Source organism: Oryx dammah, unplaced genomic scaffold (genome assembly GCF_014754425.2).
Source record: "Oryx dammah isolate SB20612 unplaced genomic scaffold, SCBI_Odam_1.1 HiC_scaffold_8, whole genome shotgun sequence".
NCBI lineage: Eukaryota > Metazoa > Chordata > Mammalia > Artiodactyla > Bovidae > Oryx > Oryx dammah.
Window position 1 is genome coordinate 18,567,117 of NW_024070192.1, and position 26,502 is coordinate 18,593,618.

The window sequence follows — 26,502 nt, forward strand, 5'->3', positions numbered from 1 at the left end:
GGGGTGAGCCTCAGAGGACAGTGTGATCCTTCTTAGAGGTAGCAAGGCAAGGGAGGCGGGAGAGACATGCTGCCATTGGGAGAAGGCTCCTCCCAAGGGGTGCCTCCTCCAGCTCTGGGATCCAGTTTCCAGCCACGCCAGCTTGTGTTGTGCGGGGCCCACTGGAAGGGATTTGACTGGGACAGGACCACAGAGTGACCTTGGGACAGTCTGACATGAGAGAGCTAAGGCTTCATCCTGGCAGAGGTCTGAGCCTGACTTCCTTAGAATTCAGGCCGTCTATGAACTTGTCCCCCTGGAATCCTGAGTATTTTATTTCATGCACTTTAGAAACATTCTGAGAAGTGGTCCATAGGCTTCGCTGAAGTGGTCCAGGACACACAAAAAATGTCAGGAGCCATTAATAGCCTCCACCAGTACCTCCTGAGATTTTCCCAGGCTCTGTGCCAAACTCCACTGCACGTCTTATCTCTCTGGAGCCCCGGCAGCTCTGGGAGGTGGGTGCTTCCTCCCATTTCACAGATGCCCGCCTTGAGCGCAGGGAGGGGGCTCAGTGTCTTGCCCCAGAAAGAGCCTGGATTGAACCCTGGCATCTCTTACCCCAGAGCCCTCGCTCCTCACCATTACGTGATGTGTGTTGGCTTGCATTGCAGGAGGAGTTGGGAAAATTGCTAGGTGAGAGTCATCCCCAGCTCGCACATGTGGAAATACTGTCTGCATTGTGGTAGAACCTGTCGAACCTAAATTGGCCTCGCTAGTCACGTAAGAGCACAGAAATAGATCATGGGAAACCGTCCTCGGTGGGGAGGGGTCATCGGCGTCATGGGGAGGAGTATGAAATGCTGTTCCCTGCCTTCTTCCAAAATCCCTCCAGGCCAGGAAAGGGATGAGAGCCTTTCCCCATTCTCCAGAGGGACAGAACGAGGTCACTGGACGTTTAAGGAAGTTGCTGACTCCCCGGCCTGCTGAGGGAACTCCTGGGGGCCTGGGTGCTGGTGGAAGGCACTGCCCTCCAGGGTGGGCTGCCAACCCGTTACTCTCCAGAGGGGTCAGTTCTCCAGGGCCCAGGATGCCCAGCATTGGGGTTCGTGAACCCGCTTGAGCCGGGAATCAGGACACCTGGGTTTGAGGCCCTGCTGCTTCCTTGGAGGGATCTCCTGCAGAGCTGCCTCAGAGGCTTGGTCTCCTCGTCCATGTTAGGAGCTGGCTGAAACAGAATTCCTTTTCTCCCTCTCCCCTCTTTTTTGGAGATTTAATTTATTTATATGGCCACGACACACAGCCTGTGGTATTTTAGGTCCCCCGACCAGGGATCGAACCCATTCCCCCTGCGTCGGAAGGACCGAGTCTTAACCACCAGACCATCAGGGAAGTCCCTTCCCTCTTATTGTTGGGGGTGTGTAGACATTCCAAACTGCTTAATGTGCACTTCCCTCATATTCTTTGGGCCCTGGCTCCCCTCCTTCCCCTAGCCTTCTGTGGCTGGGGGCTTCCAGGAGCAGGGTCTTTTTAGAGTCAAGTGTTATGCTGCTTAGGTCTGCTGGGTGGGTCCACACACTGGGGTGTGCCCGAGGACTTTTCTCCAGGGGGAACTCAGGGTACCGTTTCCCTGCTGCTAGAGTTTGGGTCACAGGCACGCTGGAGTTGGTGACTTCTCCAAGAGAAGGCTGGGAGCTGGGGCATAGCTTGTGGTCTGTTCAGAGCAGGAGGCAGGCTTGACCTTGCCCTTGGGAAGCTCCATCTGTTTTTTATTTTGAACCCTTTTCCCAAAGGTGCTGCTGAAACCTGCTCCTTGTGTCCTAGAATCCCTTGTCTGCCTGGGGGCAGTGTCCCTTTGCCTGGGCACTCTCTTCTTAGTCTAAGCCTGTGCTGGCAGTCATCCCAGAGGTTACCCTGTCAGCACCTGCGTCATCTCCCCCGCCCCCCCCCGCTGTCCCCCCACCCCTCTGGCGCTCCAGGAGCCAGGCTATCCCTGGTTGTACCACCCAGAGAATCTGCTGTGGGAGCCCCCACTGGGCTGATGGGGTGATGGGGTTCGTGGAGAGACCGGAAGTCCAGCGAGATGGGAAGGAAGTGTCCACTAGAGTGTCACTGGTGCTGCTTAGTTGTTCCCATGAGCAGGGCAGAGTGGTTCCCTCAGCCAGAGCCTGCTGTGTGCGGGGCCACGCTCTGACGGCTGCCCACCTAGCTGCCTGGGCTGGGACTTCTCCAGGGAGACAGTGTTGGTTAGTCCTGCCGAAAGCTGGGGGACAGGATGCTGTTACTGCTTGTTCCTACGGCCGCGGCTCCCGGGAGGCAAGGTCAGAGCTCCCGGAAGGGGTGGGGTATGGAGCAGGGCAGACCTGGTCCCTTCTGTCTCCCTTTGCAGGAGGTCCCTGCGCCAGCTGCTGGCTTCCTTTCGACTTCCTGCAACTCTGTCAGGCGGAGGCATGGCATAGGGGACTGTGCCCTCCCACGTGATCCCTTCCCTGGCCTTGGCTAGCCAGGGTCCCCAGCCTGCCCTCTCAGGGTCCAGCAGTCCTTGCATCTCCTTGCTTCCCTTTCCCGAAGTCCGCCCATCTCCTCCGTCCACCAGGAGGCGGTCGAGAGCTCCCTATCGTGACACACCCATTTCCCCTCCAGGTGCTCGGTTCTCATGGCCACCGCTGCCACCTGCTCTGCTCATGCCACACTGGCCGAGGGCACAGACCCTCGAGGGGTGGCAGGCTCTAGGTTTTGTGCCCAGAAAACTACATCTGGGGGGCTCTGTGTCCCCCCACCCCACCCCACCGCCGACCCTTTCCCCGACCCCAGCTGTCCAGTCTCGGCACTGTCCATCTTGGATGGAGCTGGGTTACTACCTGGCAGACCCAGGGGGTGCCGCATCCTGTTTAGGCCCCTCAGGGCCTGCAGATTAATACTCCCCAGTCGCCTGTGCTTCCTGCTTGTGTGGGAACAAGACTGTGCAGTGGAGCCCACTGGCCGCCCCACCACCTGCATACCAACGGGGGTGCGGCCACGACGGCAGCGCAGGACCCAGCATCTCCACTGCTGCTGTGGCGGCGGCGGCCGCACAGGGACCCTGGTGGGAAGAGTCCCCACGGCTGAGCCCGTGGCTTCTTTGCAGGGCTCCGACAGGGGAAGCCAGCAATGCTGGCGGCAGTTCCAGCCCAAGCAGGGTTATCTGCTGGGAGCCAGGAGCGCTTGGACCCTTGCCCTTCCCTGGACGGGCGGGCTGGCATCCGGCTCCCACAGCCCTGGAACTGCCGGGAGCAGCAGGTTGAAGCCTGTCCACCTCTTGGCCGAGTGATCAGAGCGCCACAGGCCAAGCCAGCCTTGCCGAGGAACAGATAAGTCTCCAGCCAGCCTGGGGCCCTGCTGGGTATTTCCAGGGCTGGGGACACCTGAGGCTGGCTGCTGGCTCCTTGTCGCCACCCTGCTTTTGCACACCGGACAGGGCTGTCCACCTCCAGAAAGGGCCTCTGTAGTTTCCCAGGGTCTTTCCTCCTGGTGCTGGAGCAGGACATGGGTTGGGAGGGAAAGTGAGTGAGCGTGTGTGTGTGTGTGTGTGTGTGTGTTTAACCCCACCCTCCTGGCCACATCTGGCCACTCCTGCAGATGTGGCTCTGGCCTTGTGGCCGCAGAGTCGTCAGTGTGGCTGGCAGGCAAACCACAGAGGAATGTGCCCGGCTGTGCTGGGGGAAGAAGGGCTGCTGGGGAGTGAGGGAGATCCTGTGTTCAGGCTACCTTCCCTCTCCCACCTCCAGTGGGTCTGGGGGCCAGGTTCAGCCATGAGGATAGCATGACCTTGGCCTTCAGCGGGCCTTGCCCCTGCCTTGATGACATCCATTCAGGCTCCCTGGAGAGAGCCAGGCTCATAGACTGCAGAGGGTGTGGGAGTCTTTTTAGCTCAGCCTTTCATCCCCCTCTCCACTCTTGATAAGGGATGGTGGTAGAGGCCTGGGCCTGTTTCCGAGGGCAGGGGACTCTGGCTGCCATCAGAATGGTAGGGTCTTTCCATCTCCAGGCCTGGGTTGGCGTGGGCCTCCTTGCCACTGGAAAGTCTTCCCAGCTCCCCGTGACCTCCCTGGACCGGAGTGGGGAAAGAAAGTGAGGGCTGTCTTTGGAGAAAGAAATGGAAAAGAACAAGACGGCTTGGCTCTGCCTCTCTCACTTCCTCCTTCCCAGGCAGTGGGTAGCCTGCCTTCCCTTTCCTGCAGGCGTCAGGAGGCTTTGTGGGGTGTGGGCTGGGCTTGGAGCTCCCTGCTGGCGTGGTGTTTGCCCAGTTGCCCTGGCAACCACAGGGCAGTGGTGGGGAGTGATGACATTAAGCGGCCAGAGGACAGTGTACAGGGATCAAGAGGTCGGGACCCATCTTTTCCCATAAGTCCACTGGGATCTGTTGCCATTCCCTGGGGCCCCTTGGCCCATTGTCCACGTGGGGGCCTGGACCCAAGGTCTGGGGGCCCAGCAGATTCCTCCACTCCTTTTCTCTTCCCAGCGGGTTCTCCCTGGGACTCGAGTTCTGAGATCTCTGCCTAGGCTCCAGCCACCCCCCCTGCACCCCTGCCATTACCCTTCTTCCTGTCTGATTCCCTTTCCTTTCCTGTCTCCTCCTCCCACCTCCTCCCTGCGCCTGCCCTCCCATTCTCTCTCTCTCCTCCCCCCTCCCCCCAGGCACAGCTGCTGTTTGGCTCACTCTATATATAGCGGCATTTTCAGGGTAATTACAATAAAACTGTTGAAAGGAGATAATCCAGCAAAGGAAGCGAGTCTGACTCCCAGCCCCCTCCAGTCCCTGGTTTGGTGCCGCCCTGCACCCCCTTCCCTTGCAGCCTCCTGCTCCCACCCCACCCTGTTCCCATAGCCTCACCCTCCCACCCCATCTGCCCTAGCTGAGTGTGAGGCAGGGAACAGGAGAATGGATAGACTGTCCATTGTCCATGGGTGTGTCCACAGACCTTTCCTAGGCTTGCTTAGGGCCCTGGCTGCCAGCCCCATCAGTTCTAGAACCAATGTCGATGCCTTGGCTTCTTGTGTACTGTAGGCTTCTTGGCAGGGACACTGTGGTGTTGAGAGGTGGGGGGGGAAGCACAGGAAGGATGGTGGTTAAAAGCATAGGATTTGGATTCACGTCTTGGTTTATTGATCACCTGGGCTGTCTGTCTTTGATCATGTTACTTAAACCTCTCTAAAATCTCAGTTTCCTTATCACGAAAGTAATTCAGGAAGATCCCCTGAAGGAGGACATGAAAACCCACTCTAGTATTCTTGTCTGGAGAATCCCATGGGCAGAGGAGCCTGGCAGTCTCTACAGTCGATGGGGTCGCAAAGAGTTGGACACGACTGAAGTGACTTAGCACACGCCCACGCCAAATAATTCACATAAAATGTCCAGTGGTCGTCTTTGTTAAATAATCATGATCTTCCAGGTACCCTGCTTTAGTTATGCACATTTTTGTAATGAAGTTCATGGCTTCAGCCTCATTTAATGAAGGCAGAAGGCTGTATTCACAGAGCAGAGGGATTTGACTCCACCCAACCCGTCCCCCATTCTCTTGGGGTCTAGTAATCCTGCCTGGTAGCTTTCTGGGCCCCAGGCATGGTGACCAGGGCCCAGTGCGGATGGCCTGCTAACCCCTTCCTGGTTCTTCTCTCCGCAGTAGAAGTGAAACCGGTGCTGCCAGGAGCCATGCCCAGCTCCATGGGGGGCGGGGGAGGAGGCAGCCCCAGCCCCGTGGAGCTGCGGGGGGCTCTGGCAGGCCCCGTGGACCCCGCGCTGCGGGAGCAGCAACTGCAGCAGGAGCTCCTGGCGCTCAAGCAGCAGCAGCAATTGCAGAAGCAGCTTCTGTTCGCTGAGTTCCAGAAACAGCATGACCACCTGACCCGGCAGCATGAAGTCCAGCTGCAGAAGCACCTCAAGGTGAGCGTGGGGGCCAGGGCACCCAGACCTCCGAGCCCCGCCCTGGACTCGGCTCACCTTGCCTCCCCACTGCCCCTGCAGCAGCAGCAGGAGATGCTGGCAGCCAAGAGGCAGCAGGAGCTGGAGCAGCAGCGGCAGCGGGAGCAGCAGCGGCAGGAGGAGCTGGAGAAGCAGCGGCTCGAGCAGCAGCTGCTCATCCTTCGAAACAAGGAGAAGAGCAAAGAGAGTGAGGCTGGGGTGCCTCTGGGTTGGGCGGGGGTTGCAGCTGGGATTCCTGCCCCTCCCCCAGCCATGGGGTCCTGGCCCCCAGTTCCTGGGTCAGCCGTGCCCTGTCCCACAGGTGCCATCGCCAGCACTGAGGTGAAGCTACGGCTCCAGGAATTTCTCCTGTCGAAGTCAAAGGAGCCCACACCAGGCGGCCTCAACCATTCCCTCCCACAGCATCCCAAATGCTGGTACGACCCTTGACAGGCATGGGTTGCAGAGGTGCCCAGCTCAAGGGCTGCCTGGCTGCAGGCAGACATGGGGCTTCGGGACTGAAGTCGTGTAGGGGCCCTGCAATCTCTCCTAGGAGATGGGACTCCCCCCGACTCCTGGTTTCTCTCCTCGCTGCCCTCCCCAAGATCCATTTCGTATCACCATAGGCAGTGGGTGTTTCATAAATGTAGATTGCTCGGTTGCGGGTCCAGTTGGCTGGGTGATCCTCTAGACCTGTCTCCATCTCCTCCCTCTACCCCAAAGGCTGAGTGATCCCCTAGACATGTCTCCATTCCTTCCCTCCACCCCATAGGGGAACCCACCATGCTTCTTTGGACCAGAGTTCCCCTCCCCAGAGCGGCCCCCCTGGGACGCCTCCCTCCTACAAACTGCCTTTGCTTGGGCCCTATGACAGCCGCGATGACTTCCCCCTCCGCAAAACAGGTGAGTATAGCCTGGCCGCCCAGGTTATGGGGGGGGGCAGGGTTAGGCAGAGGTGAGAATGTGGAAGGGCCAGGCTGCAGGTGTGTCTGCTTGTGTGGACGTGTCTGAGCCCCGGCTGCCTTCTCCCCAGCCTCCGAACCCAACTTAAAAGTACGTTCGAGGCTAAAGCAGAAGGTGGCCGAGCGGAGAAGCAGTCCTCTCTTGCGTCGCAAGGATGGGACTGTCATTAGCACCTTTAAGAAGAGAGCTGTTGAGATCACAGGTGCCGGACCTGGGGGTAAGGGCTCATCTCTTATCCCTTTTCTGAGGGCCGGGGAGTGGGGGGGCTGCTCCGAGCAGGCCCAGGTGACAGCCGCTTCTCCCGTAGTGTCCGCCGTGTGTAATAGCGCGCCAGGCTCTGGCCCCAGCTCTCCCAACAGCTCCCACAGCACCATCGCGGAGAATGGCTTTACGGGCTCGGTTCCCAACATCCCCACCGAGGTACAGGCCCACCAGGGACTGGGCGGGTGGGCCAGAGCTGCTTCCTGTCCCGTGCATTCTATCTGGCTGAGAGTGCCCAGCAGGGGCCTTTCTGCCCCGCATGGACAGACTGGAGGGACCTGTTGCCCTGAAGTGGGATGTGTCCTGTGGGCCTCTGCATGGCTCTGACCTCTCAGTTCCCCCAGGTGGGGCTTGGTGTGGGAAGTGGGGTGCCATTCGGAGCCCTCCGCCTTGGCCCTGGCCCCAGGTGGCTGTCCTTTGCCTGCTCTCACACCTGTCTCTCCCAACTGCTCCCCAGATGCTCCCCCAGCACCGGGCCCTCCCTCCGGACACCTCCCCCAACCAGTTCAGCCTCTACACGTCTCCCTCTCTGCCCAACATCTCCCTAGGGCTGCAGGCCACGGTCACAGTCACCAACTCGCACCTCACCGTGAGTACGGGGCACGTCCCCTCTGGTGTTGAGGTCTTTGGTCCTGGATGCCCCCAGCTGGCGCGTTTATCCTCCCAACGTTCTGAGGGAGATCAGAAGGTCCTCCCCAAAGCTGGGGGTAGGGGTAGGCAGAGGGTAGATTCAGGATACTGGTTCAACATTGGCAGACCTTGGGGGGCAGTATAAACCCTTCTCTCATCGCCATCTCCCGTCCCATCCCAGGCCTCCCCGAAGCTGTCGACGCAGCAGGAGGCCGAGAGGCAGGCCCTCCAGTCCCTGCGGCAGGGCGGTGCACTGACCGGCAAGTTCATGAGCACATCTTCCATCCCTGGCTGCCTGCTGGGCGTGGCACTGGAGGGCGACTCGAGCTCCCACGGGCATGCCTCACTGCTGCAGCACGTGCTGCTGCTGGAACAAGCCCGGCAGCAGAGCACCCTCATTGCTGGTGAGAGGCAGGCAGCTGTGTGAGGAGGGGGCGTGGCCGGGCCCCATCCTGAGGGCTCAGCTGGAGGGACCACTGGTCAGGGAGAAGTAGCCAGGGATACTCACCAGGCGTGTCACAGCTCCCCTTAATGGCATCATGGATTTTTTCCGCATTCTACAGATGCCAGCCAGGCACTATACCTCTACCATCCTAATGGAGCTCCTATTCCAGGGCAGTGCCATCCAGTAGAAATATAATACAAGCGGCACATGTACTTTAAAGTGTTTGTTCTAGTAGCCCCATTAAAAAAATGCAAAAAAAAAAATTGCTGAAATTAATAACTTATACCTAATTCAGTCTATCTAGGATGCTATTATCGGAACATATAATGAATGTAAAGAATTAGCAGTGAAATATTTTGTTTCTCATACTGTCTTTTAAACCTGGTGGGTATTTCATACTTAGAGCACGTCTTAGTTTAGACAGGGCAGTGGTCATGTGTGACTGGCAGCTATGGGATTGGACAGAAGCTTTAGACAGACAGCCCGTAAGGACCTGGCAGCAGCAGAAGAGGTTCTGCTTAAAAGTCTCAGGATCTTGGCCCCTAGGCTTCTCAGCCGGGTGGGATCTATGTCCATGATCAGGGAGCTCTTACATCTGGGGAGAACTAGTCATTGTTCAGGCACAAGGAGGGCCCCAAACTGTGTATCTGCAAGTGAATTAAAGGGAGTATGTAGTGTGTGTGTGTCAGTCACTCAGTCATTTCCAACTCTGCAGCCCCATGGACCGTAGCCTGCCAGGCTCCTCTGTCCATGGGATTCTCCCTGCAAGAATACTGGAGTGGGTTGCCATTCCCTTCTCCTAACCTAGGGATCAAACCTGGGTCCCTGCACTGCAGGCAGATTCTTTACCATCTGAGCCACCAGAGAAGCCCAGGAACTCTGATACATTGGTAAAAATGTTCCTGGGCCTACCATAAAAGCTTGACTAAATGAATTAAAGGGAGGGAACAGTGAATCTAGGAAGGCTTGCTGGAGGTGGTGGCTCTGAGCAGCGAGACTGTTCAGTTGTAGGGAGGAGGAAGAATAGGACTCAGGTCTGGGGGCAGAGGTGCTCCAGGCCCCTCCCAGGTTCCACCACCTGCCCCACCCCAGCCAGTAGAGTGCTGTTCCAGAAGGAAGAGAGTCTGGGGTGGGAGTAGGGAGCCTGGTATCCTAACAGTAATGCTTGCTCCTCTTCCCCCACCTCACAGTGCCGCTCCACGGGCAGTCCCCGCTGGTGACGGGTGAGCGCGTGGCCACCAGCATGCGGACAGTGGGCAAGCTCCCGCGGCACCGGCCCCTGAGCCGCACCCAGTCCTCGCCGCTGCCCCAGAGCCCCCAGGCCCTGCAGCAGTTGGTAATGCAGCAGCAGCACCAGCAATTCCTGGAGAAGCAGAAGCAGCAGCAGCTGCAGCTGGGCAAGGTGAGCCAGGAGAATCCGACATCCGGGGCTGTGCTGGGGGCAGGACACGAGGGTGCTGGGCTGGCTGGGCAAGGTGAGCTGGGAGAAGCTGACATCTGGGGCTCTGCTAGGGGCAAGACACAGAGGGTGCTAGGCTGGCAGAGAGGGAGGCGCATCTGACCTTGGCCACTCCCTGCTGCATCAGAGGAGTCACCTTGCCCTTTTTTTTAGAGAATGTATTGTATTTTTTTAAGGCGGGAATATTTATTTTTAAAGCTCATTATTTTATTATTTATTTTTAGCTGCAGGCTTTCTCTAGTTGCAGTGCACAGGCTTATCACTGCGGTGGTTTCTCTTGTTGTGGGGCATGGACTCTAGAGTGAGGGCTCCGTAGTTATGGTGTGAGGACTTAGTTTGCCTCTGAAACGTGGGATTTTAGTTCCAGGACCAGGGATCGAACCTGTGGTCCCCTATATTAACAGGTGGCTTCTTAACCACTGGAGCACCAGGGAAGTCCCCACCTTGCCTTTTTCTGTCCACATCAAAGCCCTGTATGAGCTGGGTGACCGCTGGGGAAGGAGGAGGGCAGGAATAGACTCTCCGGGGCCTCGGGCTGCATGGCTGTGCCCCCCTCCCAGCTGATGGGCCTCCTGGCTCTGCTTCCAGATCCTTACCAAGACAGGGGAGCTGCCACGGCAGCCCACCACCCACCCCGAGGAGACAGAGGAGGAGCTGACGGAGCAGCAGGACGCCTTGCTGGGGGAGGGAGCCCTCACCATACCCCGAGAAGGCTCCACGGAGAGTGAGAGCACCCAGGACGACCTGGAGGAAGAGGAAGAGGAGGAGGAGGAAGAGGAGGAGGAGGAGGACTGCATCCAGGTCAAGGATGAGGAGCGCGAGAGCGGTGCTGAAGAGGGGCCCGACTTGGAGGAGTCCAGTGCTGGTTACAAAAAGGTGGCCCCCTGCGCCCTGGCCCTTGATCACCATCCGTCTGTTCTCCCGCTTCTTTGCGCCTTTGCCCTTCCCTTTGCTCTTCCCTCTCCGCAGTCTGCAGTTTCCAGGCTGTGCCCAGGGGAGCAGGAAAGAGACAAGGGGCTGTGGAAGGGAGAGAGCTGGTGTCAGTCTTAGAGCTCTCTCTGCCCCGTCTGCCAGCCCCTCCCTCTGACTGTGACTGCCCCCGCTTGTCTGCTTCTGTGCGTGTGTGTGCGCGTGCGCACATGCACACTTGGATGCACGTGGTCTGTGTATATCTGCGTCTCTGCCTACGTAGGGCCGGTTGTGCGTCGGTCTCTGCGTGCGTGCGTGTGTACACACCCGCCCCCGCTGTACTACAGTCTGCCCTGGCGCCGAGCGAGCGCACACTCGGCACACTCCGGCACACTCCATTCATGGCGGACACAGCTGAGCCCTCAGGGCCTGACTCATCCCACCCCCTCCCACACCCCCGTCCCTCCCAGCAGCTTACCTCAATGTTACTCTGGTAGCATGACTCATCTCGTCCCCCCATCCCTCCCCATCTCCTGGGGATGGAGATGAAGATGGAGATGGCTAAGACTGGAGTGTCTCCTGTCCCTGGAGGGAGGAGCTGGAGGAAGGAGATCTGGAAGAGAGGGCTGGATTCAGGCCCCCCTGGGAGGCCCCAGGGCACCTGACCTCACTTCCATCTCAGCCTCAGCCTCACCCAGGCTCCCTCCTGCTCTCTCCTTCCCAGGCATTTGCAGACACCCAGCAGCTGCAGCCGCTGCAGGTATACCAGTCACCCCTCAGCCTGGCCACTGTGCCCCACCAGGCCCTGGGCCGCACCCAGTCCTCACCTGCTGCCCCTGGGGGCATGAAGAGCCCCCCAGACCAGCCCACTAAGCACCTCTTCACCACAGGTGAGCCCTTCCCCCATGAGCCGTCTTCCATTGTGTGTGTTGTGGGGTCAGGGGAGGGGGCGGTGGGTGGCATGCTGTGCGTGACATGGCATCCGGTCTTGGGTGTTGTGAAGGGATGAGATATAGCCTCTTCCCTGGAGGGATGGCCAGGGACCCTCAGAGCACCCTGAAGGGAGGGAAACAGGCCTTGGCTGTCTCCCTGTGTGCACAGCCACCTGTGGTCGTGGTGGCAGCCTTTGCTTCACTAGGCAGGTGGGGGTGAATGTCCATGTACTCTGGGAGCAGCATCTTTTTCAGGGCCCCCCTGCCCCACACCAAGGGACCACTGATTTTGCTTCCTCAATGCCTCTGCCCTGGAGGCCTGGGTGGAGGGAGCCCGCTATCTCAGTGGGGCCGTGCTCATCTAGCTCTTTCTCCTCCCTTTGAGGTTAAGATTGAGGCTTTAGTCCATTCCAGAAGGCTCTTCCATGTGAAAGCGCCCAGAGCTGGGCTCTGTAGGGGCACGGATGGTCCCTTTGAGGGACCCCACTTGAGGATGGTCCCCATTCACCAATGGGGTGTAGGGATGGGGGGCGGCACACAGGCTCTGATGGGGGACAAAGGGAAGGAGGAGGTGCTGTGAGGTTAAAGCGGATGGCGGTGTTGGCAGCCTGGTGGAGGCTTGAGGAGCAGGGAGACTGCTGACAGGCGGTGATGGGGGAAAGGAATTTCAGGAAGAGAAGAGGAGCAGGCATGTAGGAGGGCAGCTGGAGTGGCCACGAGGAGGGGCTGGGACCAGGGTGGGCCAGGGAGAGCTCAGTGAGCTCCGCTGAGGGTGGCGGGCCGGGCGGTGACACAGCCCGGAGCTGTGCTGGCTGACAGGTGTGTCTCTGGCCCAGGTGTGGTCTACGACACGTTCATGCTGAAGCACCAGTGCATGTGCGGGAACACACATGTGCACCCTGAGCACGCTGGCCGGATCCAGAGCATCTGGTCCCGGCTGCAGGAGACAGGCCTGCTCAGCAAGTGTGAGGTAAGGGGGTCCCCCCTCCTTCCAGCTTCTACCTCAAACCCAGCGAAAGTCCTGTGTTTCTTGTGTCGAGGATGCCTCTGTCTGTGTCTCTTCCTCATTCTCTTTTTCAACCCCTGACTTCAGGGTCAGGCCCCCATGTGCTTCTCAGTTCCATCCTTTGTGGCCTGGTGCCCCCATGGTCCCCAGCTGAATGGGGGAGGGTCCTGGGCTGGGGTCCCTGGGGGACCGAGGCATACTTTCTCAAAAAACTTTGCATCTCCTGGGACTTCCCCAGAGGGCCATTGATTAGGATTCGGCGCTTCCACTGCAGGGGACCCGGGATCCATCCCTGCTGGGCAAACTAAGATCCTGTGTGTTGCATGGCATGGCCAAAAATGAAGAGAATGGCAATGTCCCATCGATTAAAAAAAAAAACAACCACAGCCACCTTTGGATCTCCTGAGGCTAGAAGGTGGCTTCATGTGCCCAGACTGTGGGGCGGAGAGAGGTGCTGGGCCTGCAGCGCCAGCCTAATCACCAGCTCCCCCTCTTGCTGCCCCCCTCCCAACAGCGAATCCGGGGTCGTAAAGCCACGCTGGATGAGATCCAGACGGTGCACTCCGAGTACCACACCCTGCTCTACGGTACCAGCCCCCTCAACCGGCAGAAGCTGGACAGCAAGAAGCTGCTTGGTGAGTTGAGCGGCCAGCAGGGAGGGGTGGTGGGCCAGGCTGGGTCTGCTGCCCGGATGGGACCGGGGCTGTCAGGAAGACCATCATCTGGTAGGCCGGTGGGTCTCCAGGGACGTGGCTGCCACATCACACGCCTCCAGAGGGCGCCATTCACACAGACTACAGCATGTGGGTGGGGTGCGTGCAGGAGGGCAGGAGACCAGTCAGGCCTGGCAATGAGCTGTGATGGGCTGTGCCCTTCTGCCTCACCTGTCAGGCCCCTTTCTCCCCGCCACCTGCCCTGGGGAAGGATCACCCCTCAGGATGGGGGACAGTCATCTCCCACCTGGCATGGGTGGCAGTGACCTGTTCTCTGCTGGGGTCTGCCCTTCTTTGCCTGTGACTGAGCTCCCTGCCCACTGCACATGCCCACCTGCGGCCCTGGCAGTGGAGGCGCCTTCTAGCGTAGCTCTGCACCTCTCCCCTGCAGGCCCCATCAGCCAGAAGATGTACGCCATGCTGCCTTGCGGGGGCATTGGGGTGAGTAGGGCACCCGCCCATGGTGCTGGGTGAGCGGTGCTCCCAGCTCCAGCCCCTCCCTCCCCCCCGCCATGGTTGCACCCCCCTTCTTGCCCTCCCCATTCAAGGGGCACACTGAAGCCCACTTTCCTGCCCCTGCAGGTGGACAGCGACACTGTGTGGAACGAGATGCACTCCTCCAGCGCCGTGCGCATGGCGGTGGGCTGCCTGGTGGAGCTGGCATTCAAGGTGGCCGCAGGGGAGCTCAAGGTGAGTGGGCGGGGGTTGGGGGGAAACGACTTGGTCCTGCTGCCTGAGCAGCAGGGGATGGGGCAGCCTCAGCCTTCCCACCGGTAGGACACCATGCTCTGTAATCTCACCTCTCAGGTGCAGGTGTGAGGAGGAGGTGACAGCTCCAGGTGGACTAGCGGGTGAGGGGTAAAGAGACGACCACGAGGCACTGACGTCTGGTGCTCTTGTGGGTCTTGAGGCTACAGAAGGTCGATTCTGACCCATGCCGCCCTCGGCTGGCCACACTCCTAAAGGTTGTGTGATTGATGTTTCTCACATGTGTTCTTTTCCTGGCTTTTCTCTTCTTCTGTGTCTACTCCAATCTGTGGCCACCTTGCCCGCCTGTCTGCCTCTCGTCTCTGTCCCTCTGTCCATACCTCTTCAGAATGGATTTGCCATCATCCGGCCCCCAGGACACCACGCGGAAGAATCCACAGCCATGTGAGTGCCAGCTCAGCCCTGCCCTGGACCTGCCACCCTCACCACCTCTCCCTCTCAGCAGAGCCGACACTGAGGCTCCCAGAGTGAGCATCCAGTAAGGCTGACGCCCTGCCCTCTTCTTCCCCACCCCACAGGGGATTCTGCTTCTTCAACTCAGTAGCTATCACAACCAAGCTCCTGCAGCAGAAGTTGAACGTGGGCAAGGTTCTCATCGTGGACTGGGTAGGCAGTGCCTGGTGGGACCAGGGTCAGCCTTCAGGAAGCCCCCACCCCAATCCCGTCCCCTCATCCTCAGGGGCTAGAATGGGCTGGGGTGCTGACTCTGGGGTGTTAGCCCAGCCCTCCCAGTCCCCTGGGGCTCCCTCTTCACTGGGGGAGACTCGAAAGTGGTTTTAGCCACTCCTCTCCCATCCCCCTCAGCCTTGAACAGCCGAGGAGGTTTTTTTGCCTTGAGTGACAGAGATATCCCTTGCCGTTGCTAGATCCCTTCTTGACTGGGGGCTGACATATGGTACTGCTTCATGGACACCTCGCTTCCTAAGAAGTGGGATGTCTATTTGATAAATGGAGACACGGGGCTGTTGGCGGACTCACCCAACTAAGGTCACTTAGCTTCTCCACCCCTGTGTCTCTCAGCAGAGGGAGAGGCCTCTACTGCTCCCTGTGAGCTGGGGAGTAGCCAGGAGCAAGCCTTGGCAAGAAGGGATCTGATTTCTCTAAAGCCTAGCTTGGGCTTCAGGGTTCATCACACTGGATTCTTCTTCAGAATGTTTTAATTCCTGCCTAACCTTACTGTCCCCCTCTGTGCTGAGCAGAGGGGCCTTGCAGGGGGAGCCGCCACCATTCATCCCCTGGCTTTGTGTCTCCTCTGTGCAGTGCCACATCCCGGCCCACGGACCCTGGTTAAAGAAGCGTGGGGGGATTTCATTGTGAATGGAACATGGATGCCCTGTATCTAGGGGCAAGCTTCACCCCCAGAGTTCACCATAGGGTGAGGGTTGGGGGCAAGCTGAGTTTTGACCTTTGGGTCAGAGCCTGGGCCATTTTTCCTGATGCTTCCGCCCCTCCCCACTAGGACATTCACCATGGCAATGGCACCCAGCAAGCATTCTACAACGATCCCTCCGTGCTCTACATCTCCCTGCATCGCTATGACAATGGGAACTTCTTTCCGGGCTCCGGGGCTCCTGAAGAGGTACAGCTCCTGGGCTCAAACTCGGGGCCCGCGGGGAGGTGGCAGAATGGGACCTGGCAGGGAGCCGTGGAGGCCCGTGGTGGTGCTGGTAACCTGGGGAGTCTGGGCTCCTAGTGGGAGGCCCACGCCGGCCAGCTGCCCCTCCATGCAGAACAGAGGTCAGTGGAGTAAGGACTGGAGGCAGGGCTGAGGGCGGGGCAACGTCTGGGCTCCCCAGGCAGTGAGAGTAACCCTCTACCCCTTCACCGTGCTGCCAGGTTGGCGGAGGGCCGGGCGTGGGGTACAATGTGAATGTGGCATGGACAGGAGGTGTGGACCCCCCCATCGGAGACGTGGAGTACCTAACAGCCTTCAGGTGGGGACTGAGAAGAGCCCCGGGAGGGGTGGGAGCCCCTGGGCCCTGCCGTGGGAGGGGCAGAAAGCACGCAGTTTGGTTTGGGTGGAGGGGTAGGCTCTGTGGGGAGACAGGCCTGGCCAAGTCACCTGCCAGGGTCAGCTCGGGCCCTCCCTTTGCAGGACAGTGGTGATGCCCATTGCCCACGAGTTCTCACCTGATGTGGTCCTGGTCTCCGCTGGCTTTGATGCTGTTGAGGGACACCTGTCTCCGCTGGGTGGCTACTCTGTCACCGCCAGATGTGAGCCTGCTGGGGGATTGAGGGAGGCTATGGAGCAGTGAAGATGGTGGGGACGAGTGGGAAGCCGGGAGGAGTGCTGTGCGTGCTTGCATGCCAAGTCGCTTCAGTCGTGTCCAGCCCTTTGGCAACCCTGTGGACTGCAGTCCACTAGGCTCCTCTGTCCATAGGATTCTCCAGGCAAGAGTACTTTCCTGGAGTGGTTTGCCATTTCCTTCTCCAGGGGAGCTTCCCAACCCACGGATTGAACCCACTTTTCTTATGTCTCCTGCAGTGGTGGGTGGGTTCTTTACCACTGGCGCCACCTGGGAAGCCCTGGGAGGAACTCTGGGGCAGGTCTAAGACTTGGAGTCCTCCTGGCAGCATCCTCCATTCTCCCTCTGCAGTGGGGGAGTGTACCTCCTCATGAAGCTGTAGAGTGATGACCCTGCATGTTTCAGTGGTGGTTTCTCATGATACTCCTTAGGAGATGTGTAACTGGATTAGTCTCTTCATTTTGTCTTCAATGGAACATTCAATCCACGACATTGAGTATTATGGATATCTGTTTAGGTTTAAAGCCACCATCATATTTTGTGCTGTTTGTCTCATCTCTTGTGTTTCTTTTTCTCTCCTTTCTTACTTTTTTTTTGAGTTGACTTTCTTTCATTAACCATTTCATCCTCCTCCTTTCATCCATCCCTGAAGGTTTTGGCCACTTGACCAGGCAGCTGATGACGCTGGCAGGGGGCCGGGTGGTGCTGGCCCTGGAGGGAGGCCACGACCTGACCGCCATCTGTGATGCCTCTGAGGCCTGTGTCTCGGCGCTGCTCAGCGTGGAGGTAAGGGGCACACAGAAGGGCTGGGGGAGTTGGGCCGGTAGGCCAGGGACCAAGGGGCCAGCGGGGTGGGGGAGGGACCCTTTCCCGGGTCAAGCAGCACCCAGGGTCCTTGGGGAGGTTTTTCTCTTTTTTGGTTCCCAAGGATAGTTGGTAGCGAGAGAAGGCTTTCTGAATAGAGGTTTCTCAAAAGGCTATGCTTGCCCCTGTCATGGGGCTGACTGGGGTGGTTAGCGGGGCAGCCATGGCCACTCCCAACCCTAAGCTTGTTCTTCTTTCCCCTGCCAGCTACAGCCCTTGGACGAGGCAGTCTTGCAGCAAAAGCCCAACGTCAATGCAGTGGCCACGCTGGAGAAAGTCATCGAGATCCAGAGTACGTGGGGACAGGCAGAGGGGCTCAGGCCCCAACTTGCTGAGTAGAGGCAAAAAACCTGAGTGCACGCCAGGGCTGGGGAAGTCCATACGGTTGGCGGTTTCTGCCCCTCCTTGAGCCCCTGCCCACCCCTCATCCACAGGCAAACACTGGAGCTGTGTGCAGAGGTTCGCTGCTGGCCTAGGCCGTTCCCTGCGGGAGGCCCAGGCAGGTGAGACAGAGGAGGCTGAGACTGTGAGCGCCATGGCCTTGCTGTCGGTGGGGGCCGAGCAGGCCCAGGCGGCTGCAGCCCGGGAGCACAGCCCCAGGTGAGGCGCGCCCCCATCTCCCGGCCCTCGCCCAAGCCACCCCACCCCCGACCATTGCCTCAACACCTCTCCTTGTGCTTGTCCCCACAGGCCGGCAGAGGAGCCTATGGAACAGGAGCCTGCCCTGTGACGCCCTGGCCCCCATCTCTCTGGGCTTCATCATTGTGATTTTGTTTATTTTTTCTATTAAAAACAAAAAGTCACACATTCAACAACGTGTGCTGTGTGGGTCTCTCAGCCTCGCCCCTGCTGCTCCCCTAAGCTGCCTCAGGCCCCCCTTCTGCCTCCGTGGCCCAGGTCTCAGCTTAGAAGTTTGTTCTTTCTGAGGGGTGAGGGATACCCCATCTAGGCCTTCTCCCATGTGCTTTCCCACACCCACTTCCTGCGTCCTGTCCTTGTTCCCCCTGGAGCCTGGGCCAACTCAAGGTGGGCACGGGGCCCAGAAAGCACCTTCTGGCTCTGGGGGCTCCCTAAGTGAGGAGGGAACAGCAAGTTTGGTGCCTTGGCTTCAGCTGACTTAGGGAGAAATGCCTTAATTTCACCTTCCTCCCCTCTCCAGCCCCAGGGGAGGATCCCGAGGGTCTCTCTACAGTCTTAAGATGTGGAGGGGAGGGGAGGTGGGCTCCTGCCCTGCGAGTCTCACCATTTTTCCTGGTGTCCTCACCATCTCCACAGAGCCCCCCTCTCCTCCATCTTTCTCCTGGCCTCAGCTCTGTGCTCTAGGATGTGGGCCTGAGGTCTGTGAGCAGGACAGCCCTGCCTTGCACTCCTCAGGGCCTGTTTCCCCTTCTGAGGGGCTGGAGAGAGGGAAAGTGTGTGGGGAGGGAGGGGGCTGGACTCTCAGGTTCTGCAGGACCAAGAGGAGCTGCGGAACCAGGCCTGCTCCCCCCTCGTAATCTGTCGGCCTCCCTGCCCCTCCGCTGGCACGGCCTGAGGAGGGGGAGAAGGTGGTCCCTGCAGGGGGACTCCAGGCTGGTGAGAGCCCCCCTGCTGTTCAGGACCAGATTTCCCCAGCCACCCAGCATACTGCAAGCAGAAGGGTCAGGGCCCAACTCCCTCCTAGGACCTTTGGCTTTGAAGCCTGGGGAGGGTGAGAGTGGGTGGGGGGGTCCAGAAGGAGCAGGGACAGAACCCAGGAGCCTGCCCTCAGCTTTAGCTTCCCTTCCTCTGGGCTTCCTTAGTGGGCCACGCCCAGGGAAACTAAGAGCTGGATGAGGCTGGGAGCTGTACTTTTCTCTCCCAGGAGCCCGACCTAGCCTTGTTTTCCAGGGCTAGGAGCCCACAAGACTTTTAGGGAATGATGTCCAGCCTGTGGGAAACCAAAGATGGGAAGAAGCTCCTGGGGGGCTAAGTCTTCCTCCCTCCTCCCCAACCCTGCATATTCTTTCCTTCTTCCCTTCCCCAGGGCCCCACCAATCTGTTTACATATTTATTATCCTAATGGGGGCCTGAGCAGGGTTGAGGGAGCCAGGGGTGGGGCAGGAGTCCGACCACCACAGGTTTATCATGCACCGTGTCTTGCGTGTTGTGTGTTCGAGATCTTCCTGGGGGGTGGGGCTGAGCCCCAGCTCTGGGCCCCTTCCCCTCCCTCTTCCCATGGCCTGTCTGGTTCTCATGTAAACCCACTCACTGCTTTGTCTCCCTGGACATAGATTTCAGTTAAGTATCCTGTAACCTGTTACACTGTGTGTCCTTGTGGAAATAAACTTGTTTCTGGCAATGCCTTCTGGGGCCACTGCCTCTGTTCTCTGGGCTTCCTACTCTTTTCTCCAGTCCCTGGACTAAACAATTTAGGAAACAGGCTGGAGTGGGAGGGAGTGGGATCTCTGTCCTGTAGGTTAAACAACAAGGTTTCCCTGAACGTAGCCACAGCATCTCCTGGGACCTCTGTGTGGCTGAGGTGGTGGTGGTAGGAAGGGGGCCCAGGGCTAAAGGGCTTGCTTTTCCATCTGACTCTCAGCCTCTGTGGGCACAAGGTTGGAGTGGGTGCAGAACAAGCGGTCTGGCAAGGGTTGCCCTGCATGTGCGTAGCGAAGTCCGGTGGAGCTGTTCACGGAGGCAAGAGAGGAGTCCAGAGGTGTGGAAGGGCTTTATTGGGGCTGCTCCGAGCCCCTCACAGTGTTACAGTAACCCACTGTTCTCACTGTTGCCTTTTCTCTTTGGGGACTTGGGAGGGAAGGCAGGAGGACCTTCTGGGAGAGAAAAGGCCCCTCTTTGGGGCTGTGACCAGGTGGTGGGAGAACTAGAAAATTCAACATGAGCAGGGCTCGCTGGGGGCTGGAAGTGGACGGAGCTGCCTCCCAAGGGTGGAGGTCACAGAGCACAGGCTTTGTGAGGGGAGTGGGTGCAGGAGGCACCTAGAGTCAGGAAGAGCGGATGGGTGGTGCTTCCTGGGCACTGAACGTGTGCACCAGCCAGGGTACGAGAGCCAGGACCAGGCATGGCCAGAGGGTGTACTTGAGGAAATTGAAGATGTAGAAAAGGCTGATCTGAGGTGGGTAGCCCAGCCAGTTCAGAGGGCCCAGCAGCCCCATGGCCAGCACAAGGCAGGCTAGTTTCTGGCCATATCCCAGGTGTGCCCGCCGTACCTGGGCATAGCAGGGAGAGTGCAGAGCGATGCCCAGACCCAGGGCGGCCCCTGAGTCACGGCTCAGGGAGGCAAAAGGTCGGCTGTCCAAATGCACCCACTCGGGCCGCTCACACCACTTAGAGGCTAGGTTGATGGACCTGTGGAGAGCAAGAGTCTTTGCCAGGAGAGGTATTCCCCTGGGACCCAGAGGGCTGATGGCTTTCTATCCCTTTGGGGTCTACCGCCATGTTCAGGAGACTGTATGTGAACTGGTAATGTGTCCCTATTGAACAACAGCGAACCAGAGAGCCACCAGGCCAGATACAGGGGAGGCAGGACAGGCCCCTACTTCCCCAAGCTTCAAAGCAGAACTTACCACGAAAGATCCAGGCCCAGTGTAAAGAGGGTCCAGTAGATGAGGCTGGCACCCAGCAAGAGGGCCAGCGAGGTCAATCCATAGAAACTTAGCTCCCGCTCCATGGGCACCTGGGGGGTCATCAGCCAGCCCAGGACAGCACCTAGGGGAGCAGGGTGACAGCAGCTTCAAGGAGTTTGGGGATATGACCCTCACCCCGAACAGCAGGGTAGTTTGTCAGAAGGGGGACTTGGGGTTGGTCGTACAATGGGAAGATCGTACACTGGTCCTCCCACTGTCAATGGCACCCTTTGGGTCCACCCCGTTGCCCCAGTTGCTCACCAGTTATTAAGCCAGCCAACACCTGGTGAGGGAAATGTGCTAAGAGGAAGACCCGAGATAAGCCGACCGCCAGCAGGAAGGTGCAATAAGCCAAGCTAGGAATCACCCTCACCCAGCGGCTAAAAAGAAGAGAAGCAGATGGTTCACGAGATGTCCATGCACTGGGGGGCTTCCCTGAGCACCCAGGCACTTGGACCAAATAACCTGGGGTCCCCAGAACTCCAGCTCTCAGGCCACCCTGCTGCAGGGCTCTTGGGTCCAGGGTACCATCACCCCACCCCCACTGGTGGGCGATGCCAAGGTGTACCTGTGGGCCCGAGTGGCCATCTGGGAAGAGATGGCCGTCATTACGGGCCAGAGGGCTGCTCCTGTGATCATACAGTGTCCAGAAGGGCTGCCTGCCGGGGGATTCAGAAACTCAGTTCGTGGTGGGAGCTGAGTTTGCTGGGAGCCCAGGTGCACCTGGTGATAGCCCAACACAGCTGCCTCCCTGTGGCCACGAGAGAGCCTTCCTCCAGCACTGCCCATAGCTCCCTCTGCCCTGAAGCCTTCCCTCCCACCCCCCAAGCCTGCAGTCACTGCTATCAGACTTCTGCCTTGACAACTTGGCTCTAGTCAATACAAGGTGAGCAACTGGCACACTGGCATGGGCGTTTTTCTCCTACATTTCTTCCCTGGGTTTCTTTCTCTGGTCCAGTAACTGGGAGACTAGGCCTCTGATGATTAGGTGGTCCCAGCTGAAAAGTACTATTGAACCCTCACCAAACGCTAACCACATTGGGCGAGGGAGGTTTGGGGCTTCTCACCTGGGCCAGTTTCACAAGAAGAGGGGAACTGGTGAACCTGGGCTGGAGCCTGGCTATAGTACCCAGACTCATGGACCCACCAAAAGGGCCTGTCTCCAAACAGAAACCTAGAAGAGAGCAGATGCCATTATACATACACACACACACACACACACACACACACAAAGGCCAGGGGAATAAGGGTGAGGCAGATGGACACCTGGAATACTCTGAAGGGCTTATAGGGTGGAGTTAGAGAGGACATCTGATTCTGGGTCACTGCCTTGCCACGGTGTGCAGAAAGTGTGCATTTTTCAAAAAAGTGATAAGGAGGCAAGAGGTTGTGGTGTGTGTGGGTGTGCTCTGAGATGCTGAAAAGTCCCATTCTTATCCCTCCCACTGCAAGGCCAGCTCTGCTCTTGTCATTTACAGAGAGCCTGGGACCTGACTCTCCCTCTCCTTCCCAGACCCTCACTCTGCTGCTTCTCTTTCCTCCATTTCCCAAATTCCAGCCTCAGTTACTTAGGAAAGTCTCTCATGTTTGAAAATGGTAGGCTTCCCTGGTGGTCCAGGGGCTAAGACTCTACATACCCAATGCAGGGGGTCCAGGTATGATCCCTGGTTAGGGAACTAGAATCCCCTTGCTGCAACTAACAATGTGCATGCTGCAACTAAAGATACTATGTGCTACAACTAGGACCTGACACAGCCAACTAATAAATAAAACAAATATAAGAAAAGGGGGAGGGACTTCCCTGGTGGTCCGCCTTCCAACACGGGGGATATGGGTCTGATCCCTGGTTGGGGAATTAAGATCCCACATGCTGCAGGGCAACTAAGCCCATGTGCTGCAATGACTGAACCCATGCGCTGCAGCAAGAGAAGCCTGAGCATCCCCCAAGGAGAAGCCCATGTGCCTTAGCTAGAGAAAGCCCATGCACCACAATTAAGAGCCCCCACGCCACAGTGAAGACCCAGTGCGGCCAAAATAATAAATAAATAAAGTCCTTCTATTAAAAACAAAACAAAACAAAACAAAACGGAGGCAGGGAATGCACAGGGAAGCTGAGGGAGAATAAAGAAGACAAAACAGTTTAAAATCCCCTGGCTTAGCTAGGTGCTTCGCTAGACCCTGGAAAGCACACAGCAGACTAAGAGGCTGCTGTGGCCAGAAAGAGAAAAGGTTGGGAGAACAGCAGAGATGCTGACCAGGAAGCCAAGGGCTGGGACAGGGACCTGCCTCTCCCTGCCAAAAACTGAGCCTGGTTCACACACCAGATACTCAACACATACTTAGGAAATGAATAGGGGCTTTGCCATGTGGGAATCAATGGTCTTAGGGGAACAGGACGAGATGGGAAGGCTGATACAGACTCCAAGGGAGAACAGCACAAAGCAAAGGGCAACTCAGTAGGAAGGAAATGATTAGACAACTGCTTTACCGTTTATAGTAGGGATGAAGCCCTGGTAGAGAGAAGTGGAAGGGAAGGTATTTGGTTTTTCAGCAAGTCATTCTAGCCCATTCAAGTGTCTCCTATGAAACCCCCTTCCCTCCCCCAGGCTGGCAATATGGCAATAGATGGTGAGGTGAGGAGAGGTGCAGTTGCACACCCAGCGGGAAGTATAGCTCCCTTCTGCACCCAAGAGAACAAGTGGCGCAAAGAGATAAGCCCCAAGGGCCCTACCCACTTGCCTGAGTCTGTGTCAGAGCCTACTAGTGAATGAAGGTGAAAAGAGAGAAGAGAAAGTGTTCCCTAAAAGGCAAAGCTTTAGCCCCAGTGCTTTTTGAAATTTACTGTGCACACGAACCACTTGGGGTCCTTGCTAAAATGTAGATAATGATTCAGGAGCTCCCACCTGGAGCCTGAGATTCTGCATTTCTGGCAAGTTTTCAAATGCTCCTTATGTTGATGGCCATGGCCCGGTGACCACACCTTTACTTGGAAGCCTTTTCTGTCCTGAAAAGCCAGTGTTGAAGCCTGGCACAAAGCAAGCTTCTTAAAAACTCTATCAAATAAATGAATGAAGAAATGAATCAAAGAGTGAGTTGAGAAGCAGGACTTTCTGCTACTGAAGTCATCATTGATGTTTTTAAAAAATACAGATTCCCAGGCTCTCCCCTGGAGTTTCAAAATCAGTATGTCGGGGGTGGGATGGGATATTTGCATTTTAAACACGCCCCCTTAAGTGATTTATCTGATCATGCCCGTTAAACACTAGTCTAATGATTAGGATGGGGACTCTGAGGTCTGAGTCCAAGATGGACAAAGATGCTCAAAGAGGAAAAGTCAGTGGCCATGGGGTAGGGGTAGGGAGGTCTTAAGGTTTCCTGGGGGTAGGGGTAGGGGTGGAGGTGGGGAGCCAGGCCTTTGAGGCAGTTTCTGAGAGGAATCGGGGTCTGCACAAGGCTCAGGGCCCTTGGGGGTGGGGGGCCAGGCCGCCGGAGGGCTTCGCTGTCTCACCACTTGAAGACGAGGTTGAGCCACTCGGTGATGAGGCTGATCCAGAGCACCGCAATGCCCACCCGGCGAGACGCATAGTAGGCCGCGGGGAAGTAGAACAGAAAGAGGCTCTTGGGGTCGCCCAGAAAGGTGACCCAGAGCCACACATTCTCCAACCAGGGAAGCTGGTTCTGCAGCGCCTCGGCCATCGCGATGCCCGCGCCCAGCGTGGACTCCATGGCGACTCCCGGGCTGGTCCGGCCAGGGTTTGATGCAGGGTGGAAGCCGAGGAGTCCAGGCGACGAGTAAACTGCTACTCACTGCCCTCCAGAGCCCACCCTTCGGAACCGAGGCCCCGCCCCCTGGCGGTGACCAGTGAAAACCCCGCCCTCGACCCCGCCCCTCGCAGCCCTAGGTTCGCGCGAGCCGGGCCTCCAGCCGGTACCGTTTCCTCCGGCGCTGTTCCCAGCCCTTCCTCTCTACCGGGCAGCGTAGGGGACAAATTTTTGCGAAGGCGTTTCCGCAGAGCCCCACGTGGCTGCTATTGCCGGCACGTGGACGTAGGGCGTAGAGGCGGCTCTTGCTGCTCTTCCGGGTCATGGGACAGACTAACCTGAGGATCGGCGGCGTGTCCAGGTCCTTACTTTGCTGCTGTGAAGACGGACATGTAATATCCAGAGCTAGGGTTCCTTCCGGACCAGACTTTTCTCCTCCAGTACCGCTACCCTCCAAAGACATTTGGCGATGTCTTGGAGAGAAGGGTAGAGACAACCCCTGCTCCGGGAAGCCAAGCATCCCCGGTCAGCGCTGAAGTGGGACCCTAAATTTGCACACAGGTGGCTAAGCCGGCCCGCCAGTCCAAGACTTTCCTGCTTGAATTCATCCGCTGTTGCTTTGGTGGCCGACAGATCAGCCTCTTGATTTTGAGGGGTCGGTCGTTCCTAAAGGCTTGAGAGTTCTTACATGTAGCATAGACTTATGTCACACTTCCTCCCAGTTCTAAGCTCGCCTTGCCCCTCTCCTTTCGTCATCCTGTCATCTTGCCTTCCAAAACCCCTCTGGGGAGGTAAACCTTGAGATAGCTAGGTTGGTGAGGGAGGAGAAGGAGCACACACCTACGATAAAAATTAGAATAATCCTCTGGAGGAACACACACAGAAAACGGAAATCTCAGCTAGTCTAGGTGAGAGGTCTTACCTAGAGGCAGAGTTGAGGTGGGGGAGATTGTTGAAGTGGTTGCTTCCCTACCTCAAGCAACTTTATTCTTCATGAGTTCTTTGAGAGGTGAAAATAAGGATGTAAATCTGGGTTCTAATTGGAAAGAGATTAATTTCACTAATTAAAAACTTATGGGGAAGGGAATCTGGATTCATATTTCATTCCCTTGCTAAATGTTTTTCAATTGCCCCAAGGAAAAAATTCACATATTCTAAGTCTTTTGAAAGTTTGCTTGTGCTCAAGCTAAGACAGCCTTTATCAGTCCAGTCCCACACTCAGTTTAATGATATATTTCTAAGCTACTTTATGCTCCCTGAAATCACCAAGCTCTTTCCTTTTATGGGTCCTGGCATCTGCAGTTCCCTCTTGCTGGTACCTGGCCACTCTCCCTGCTTGTCCATCAGGTCTCAGATTTTTCACTTCTTCCAGAAAGCTTTTCCTAATAGTGCCTGCCTCTGTGCCTGAGAACCTATAATCACAATGTTACACGAAAAGTTGAGTGGCAGTTACCTATGACTTGTTATGGGGGAGACATGAAAGTTCGCTGAAATAAGCCCAAATATACTTATTTCTGTTACAATGATTGTAGTAATATGAAGTTGATGTCCCTTGCAAGGAATGAAAACAGTTTTGAAATTTGTTCATGTTAAATAGTGCCAGGACTGGTCCTTTGCCATCTTCTCTGCCTGTTGTTACATGAGGCTCTAGAATTTCTATAGTGGAGGGGTAGTTGGGTTAGGGATGGCGACTGGTGATATTAGGGTTGAAAATACATCTGCATCATACTTACATGTTAAGAAAACTGTTTTGTATATTAGTCATTAATGGGGAGTGGGGGGCAAAACTCTTGCCCCAAGGCTTCCTTTGACACTACCACTGCTCCTCCTTCTGGCTCTGGAGAGGGCAAGAGGGGTGATGGGGAAGCATCTTGAGTTTCAAGGGTAATGGGTGATCCTGGAGAAACTACCACGTAGTAACTACATGTCATGCATTTGTACATATTATTTCATTATCTTCCACTCCTCCTAACTACTATGTGAAGTGTTACCTAATACAGCATAAAAATTAATAGCACC

The 26,502-nt window shown here is 57.2% G+C and overlaps 2 protein-coding genes and 1 long non-coding RNA gene across 9 annotated transcripts in view; 1 reads left to right on the plus strand and 2 right to left on the minus strand.

The window, feature by feature from the left end:
• HDAC5 (histone deacetylase 5) overlaps positions 1-19,440 on the plus strand; it is a 38,497-nt gene extending 19,057 nt beyond the window's left edge. For 2 of the 6 annotated variants that reach the window (XM_040245191.1, XM_040245189.1), the window contains exons 4-27: positions 5,646-5,902; positions 5,984-6,128; positions 6,243-6,357; positions 6,693-6,823; positions 6,954-7,100; positions 7,191-7,303; positions 7,602-7,733; positions 7,956-8,178; positions 9,410-9,621; positions 10,267-10,554; positions 11,312-11,477; positions 12,356-12,489; positions 13,040-13,160; positions 13,630-13,679; positions 13,821-13,928; positions 14,335-14,390; positions 14,525-14,612; positions 15,466-15,585; positions 15,843-15,940; positions 16,102-16,220; positions 16,905-17,038; positions 17,324-17,408; positions 17,551-17,716; positions 17,807-19,440. In XM_040245191.1, coding sequence (XP_040101125.1) covers positions 5,646-5,902; positions 5,984-6,128; positions 6,243-6,357; positions 6,693-6,823; positions 6,954-7,100; positions 7,191-7,303; positions 7,602-7,733; positions 7,956-8,178; positions 9,410-9,621; positions 10,267-10,554; positions 11,312-11,477; positions 12,356-12,489; positions 13,040-13,160; positions 13,630-13,679; positions 13,821-13,928; positions 14,335-14,390; positions 14,525-14,612; positions 15,466-15,585; positions 15,843-15,940; positions 16,102-16,220; positions 16,905-17,038; positions 17,324-17,408; positions 17,551-17,716; positions 17,807-17,846 — 3,248 coding nt within the window. In that variant the 3' untranslated portion in view covers positions 17,847-19,440. Of the gene's footprint in view, positions 1-5,642; positions 6,129-6,242; positions 6,358-6,692; positions 6,824-6,953; positions 7,101-7,190; positions 7,304-7,601; positions 7,734-7,955; positions 8,179-9,409; positions 9,622-10,266; positions 10,555-11,311; positions 11,478-12,355; positions 12,490-13,039; positions 13,161-13,629; positions 13,680-13,820; positions 13,929-14,334; positions 14,391-14,524; positions 14,613-15,465; positions 15,586-15,842; positions 15,941-16,101; positions 16,221-16,904; positions 17,039-17,323; positions 17,409-17,550; positions 17,717-17,806 lie in introns of all 6 variants that reach the window. The other 4 variants (XM_040245190.1, XM_040245192.1, XM_040245187.1 and 1 more) reach the window with 2 other exon arrangements.
• Positions 5,098-6,735, minus strand: LOC120867043. The gene is made up of 2 exons (XR_005721798.1): positions 6,663-6,735; positions 5,098-6,613 (listed from the first exon to the last, which is right to left on the minus strand). It is a non-coding gene; the product is annotated as an uncharacterized LOC120867043 (long non-coding RNA).
• A 346-nt stretch (positions 19,441-19,786) lies between the features above and the next one.
• On the minus strand, positions 19,787-24,685 carry G6PC3 (glucose-6-phosphatase catalytic subunit 3). 2 transcript variants are annotated; one of them, XM_040245193.1, is made up of 6 exons: positions 24,230-24,685; positions 21,789-21,895; positions 21,290-21,380; positions 20,983-21,101; positions 20,662-20,803; positions 19,787-20,443 (listed from the first exon to the last, which is right to left on the minus strand). In XM_040245193.1, exons 1-6 carry the CDS (start codon positions 24,445-24,447, stop codon positions 20,080-20,082), a joined length of 1,041 nt encoding a protein of 346 aa, XP_040101127.1. In that variant the 5' UTR covers positions 24,448-24,685; the 3' UTR covers positions 19,787-20,079. The 2 variants fall into 2 exon arrangements, with proteins under 2 accessions (XP_040101127.1, XP_040101129.1); XM_040245195.1 differs by lacking the exon at positions 20,983-21,101 and having other exon boundaries at positions 24,230-24,601.
• Between the last annotated feature and the right edge of the window lie 1,817 nt (positions 24,686-26,502).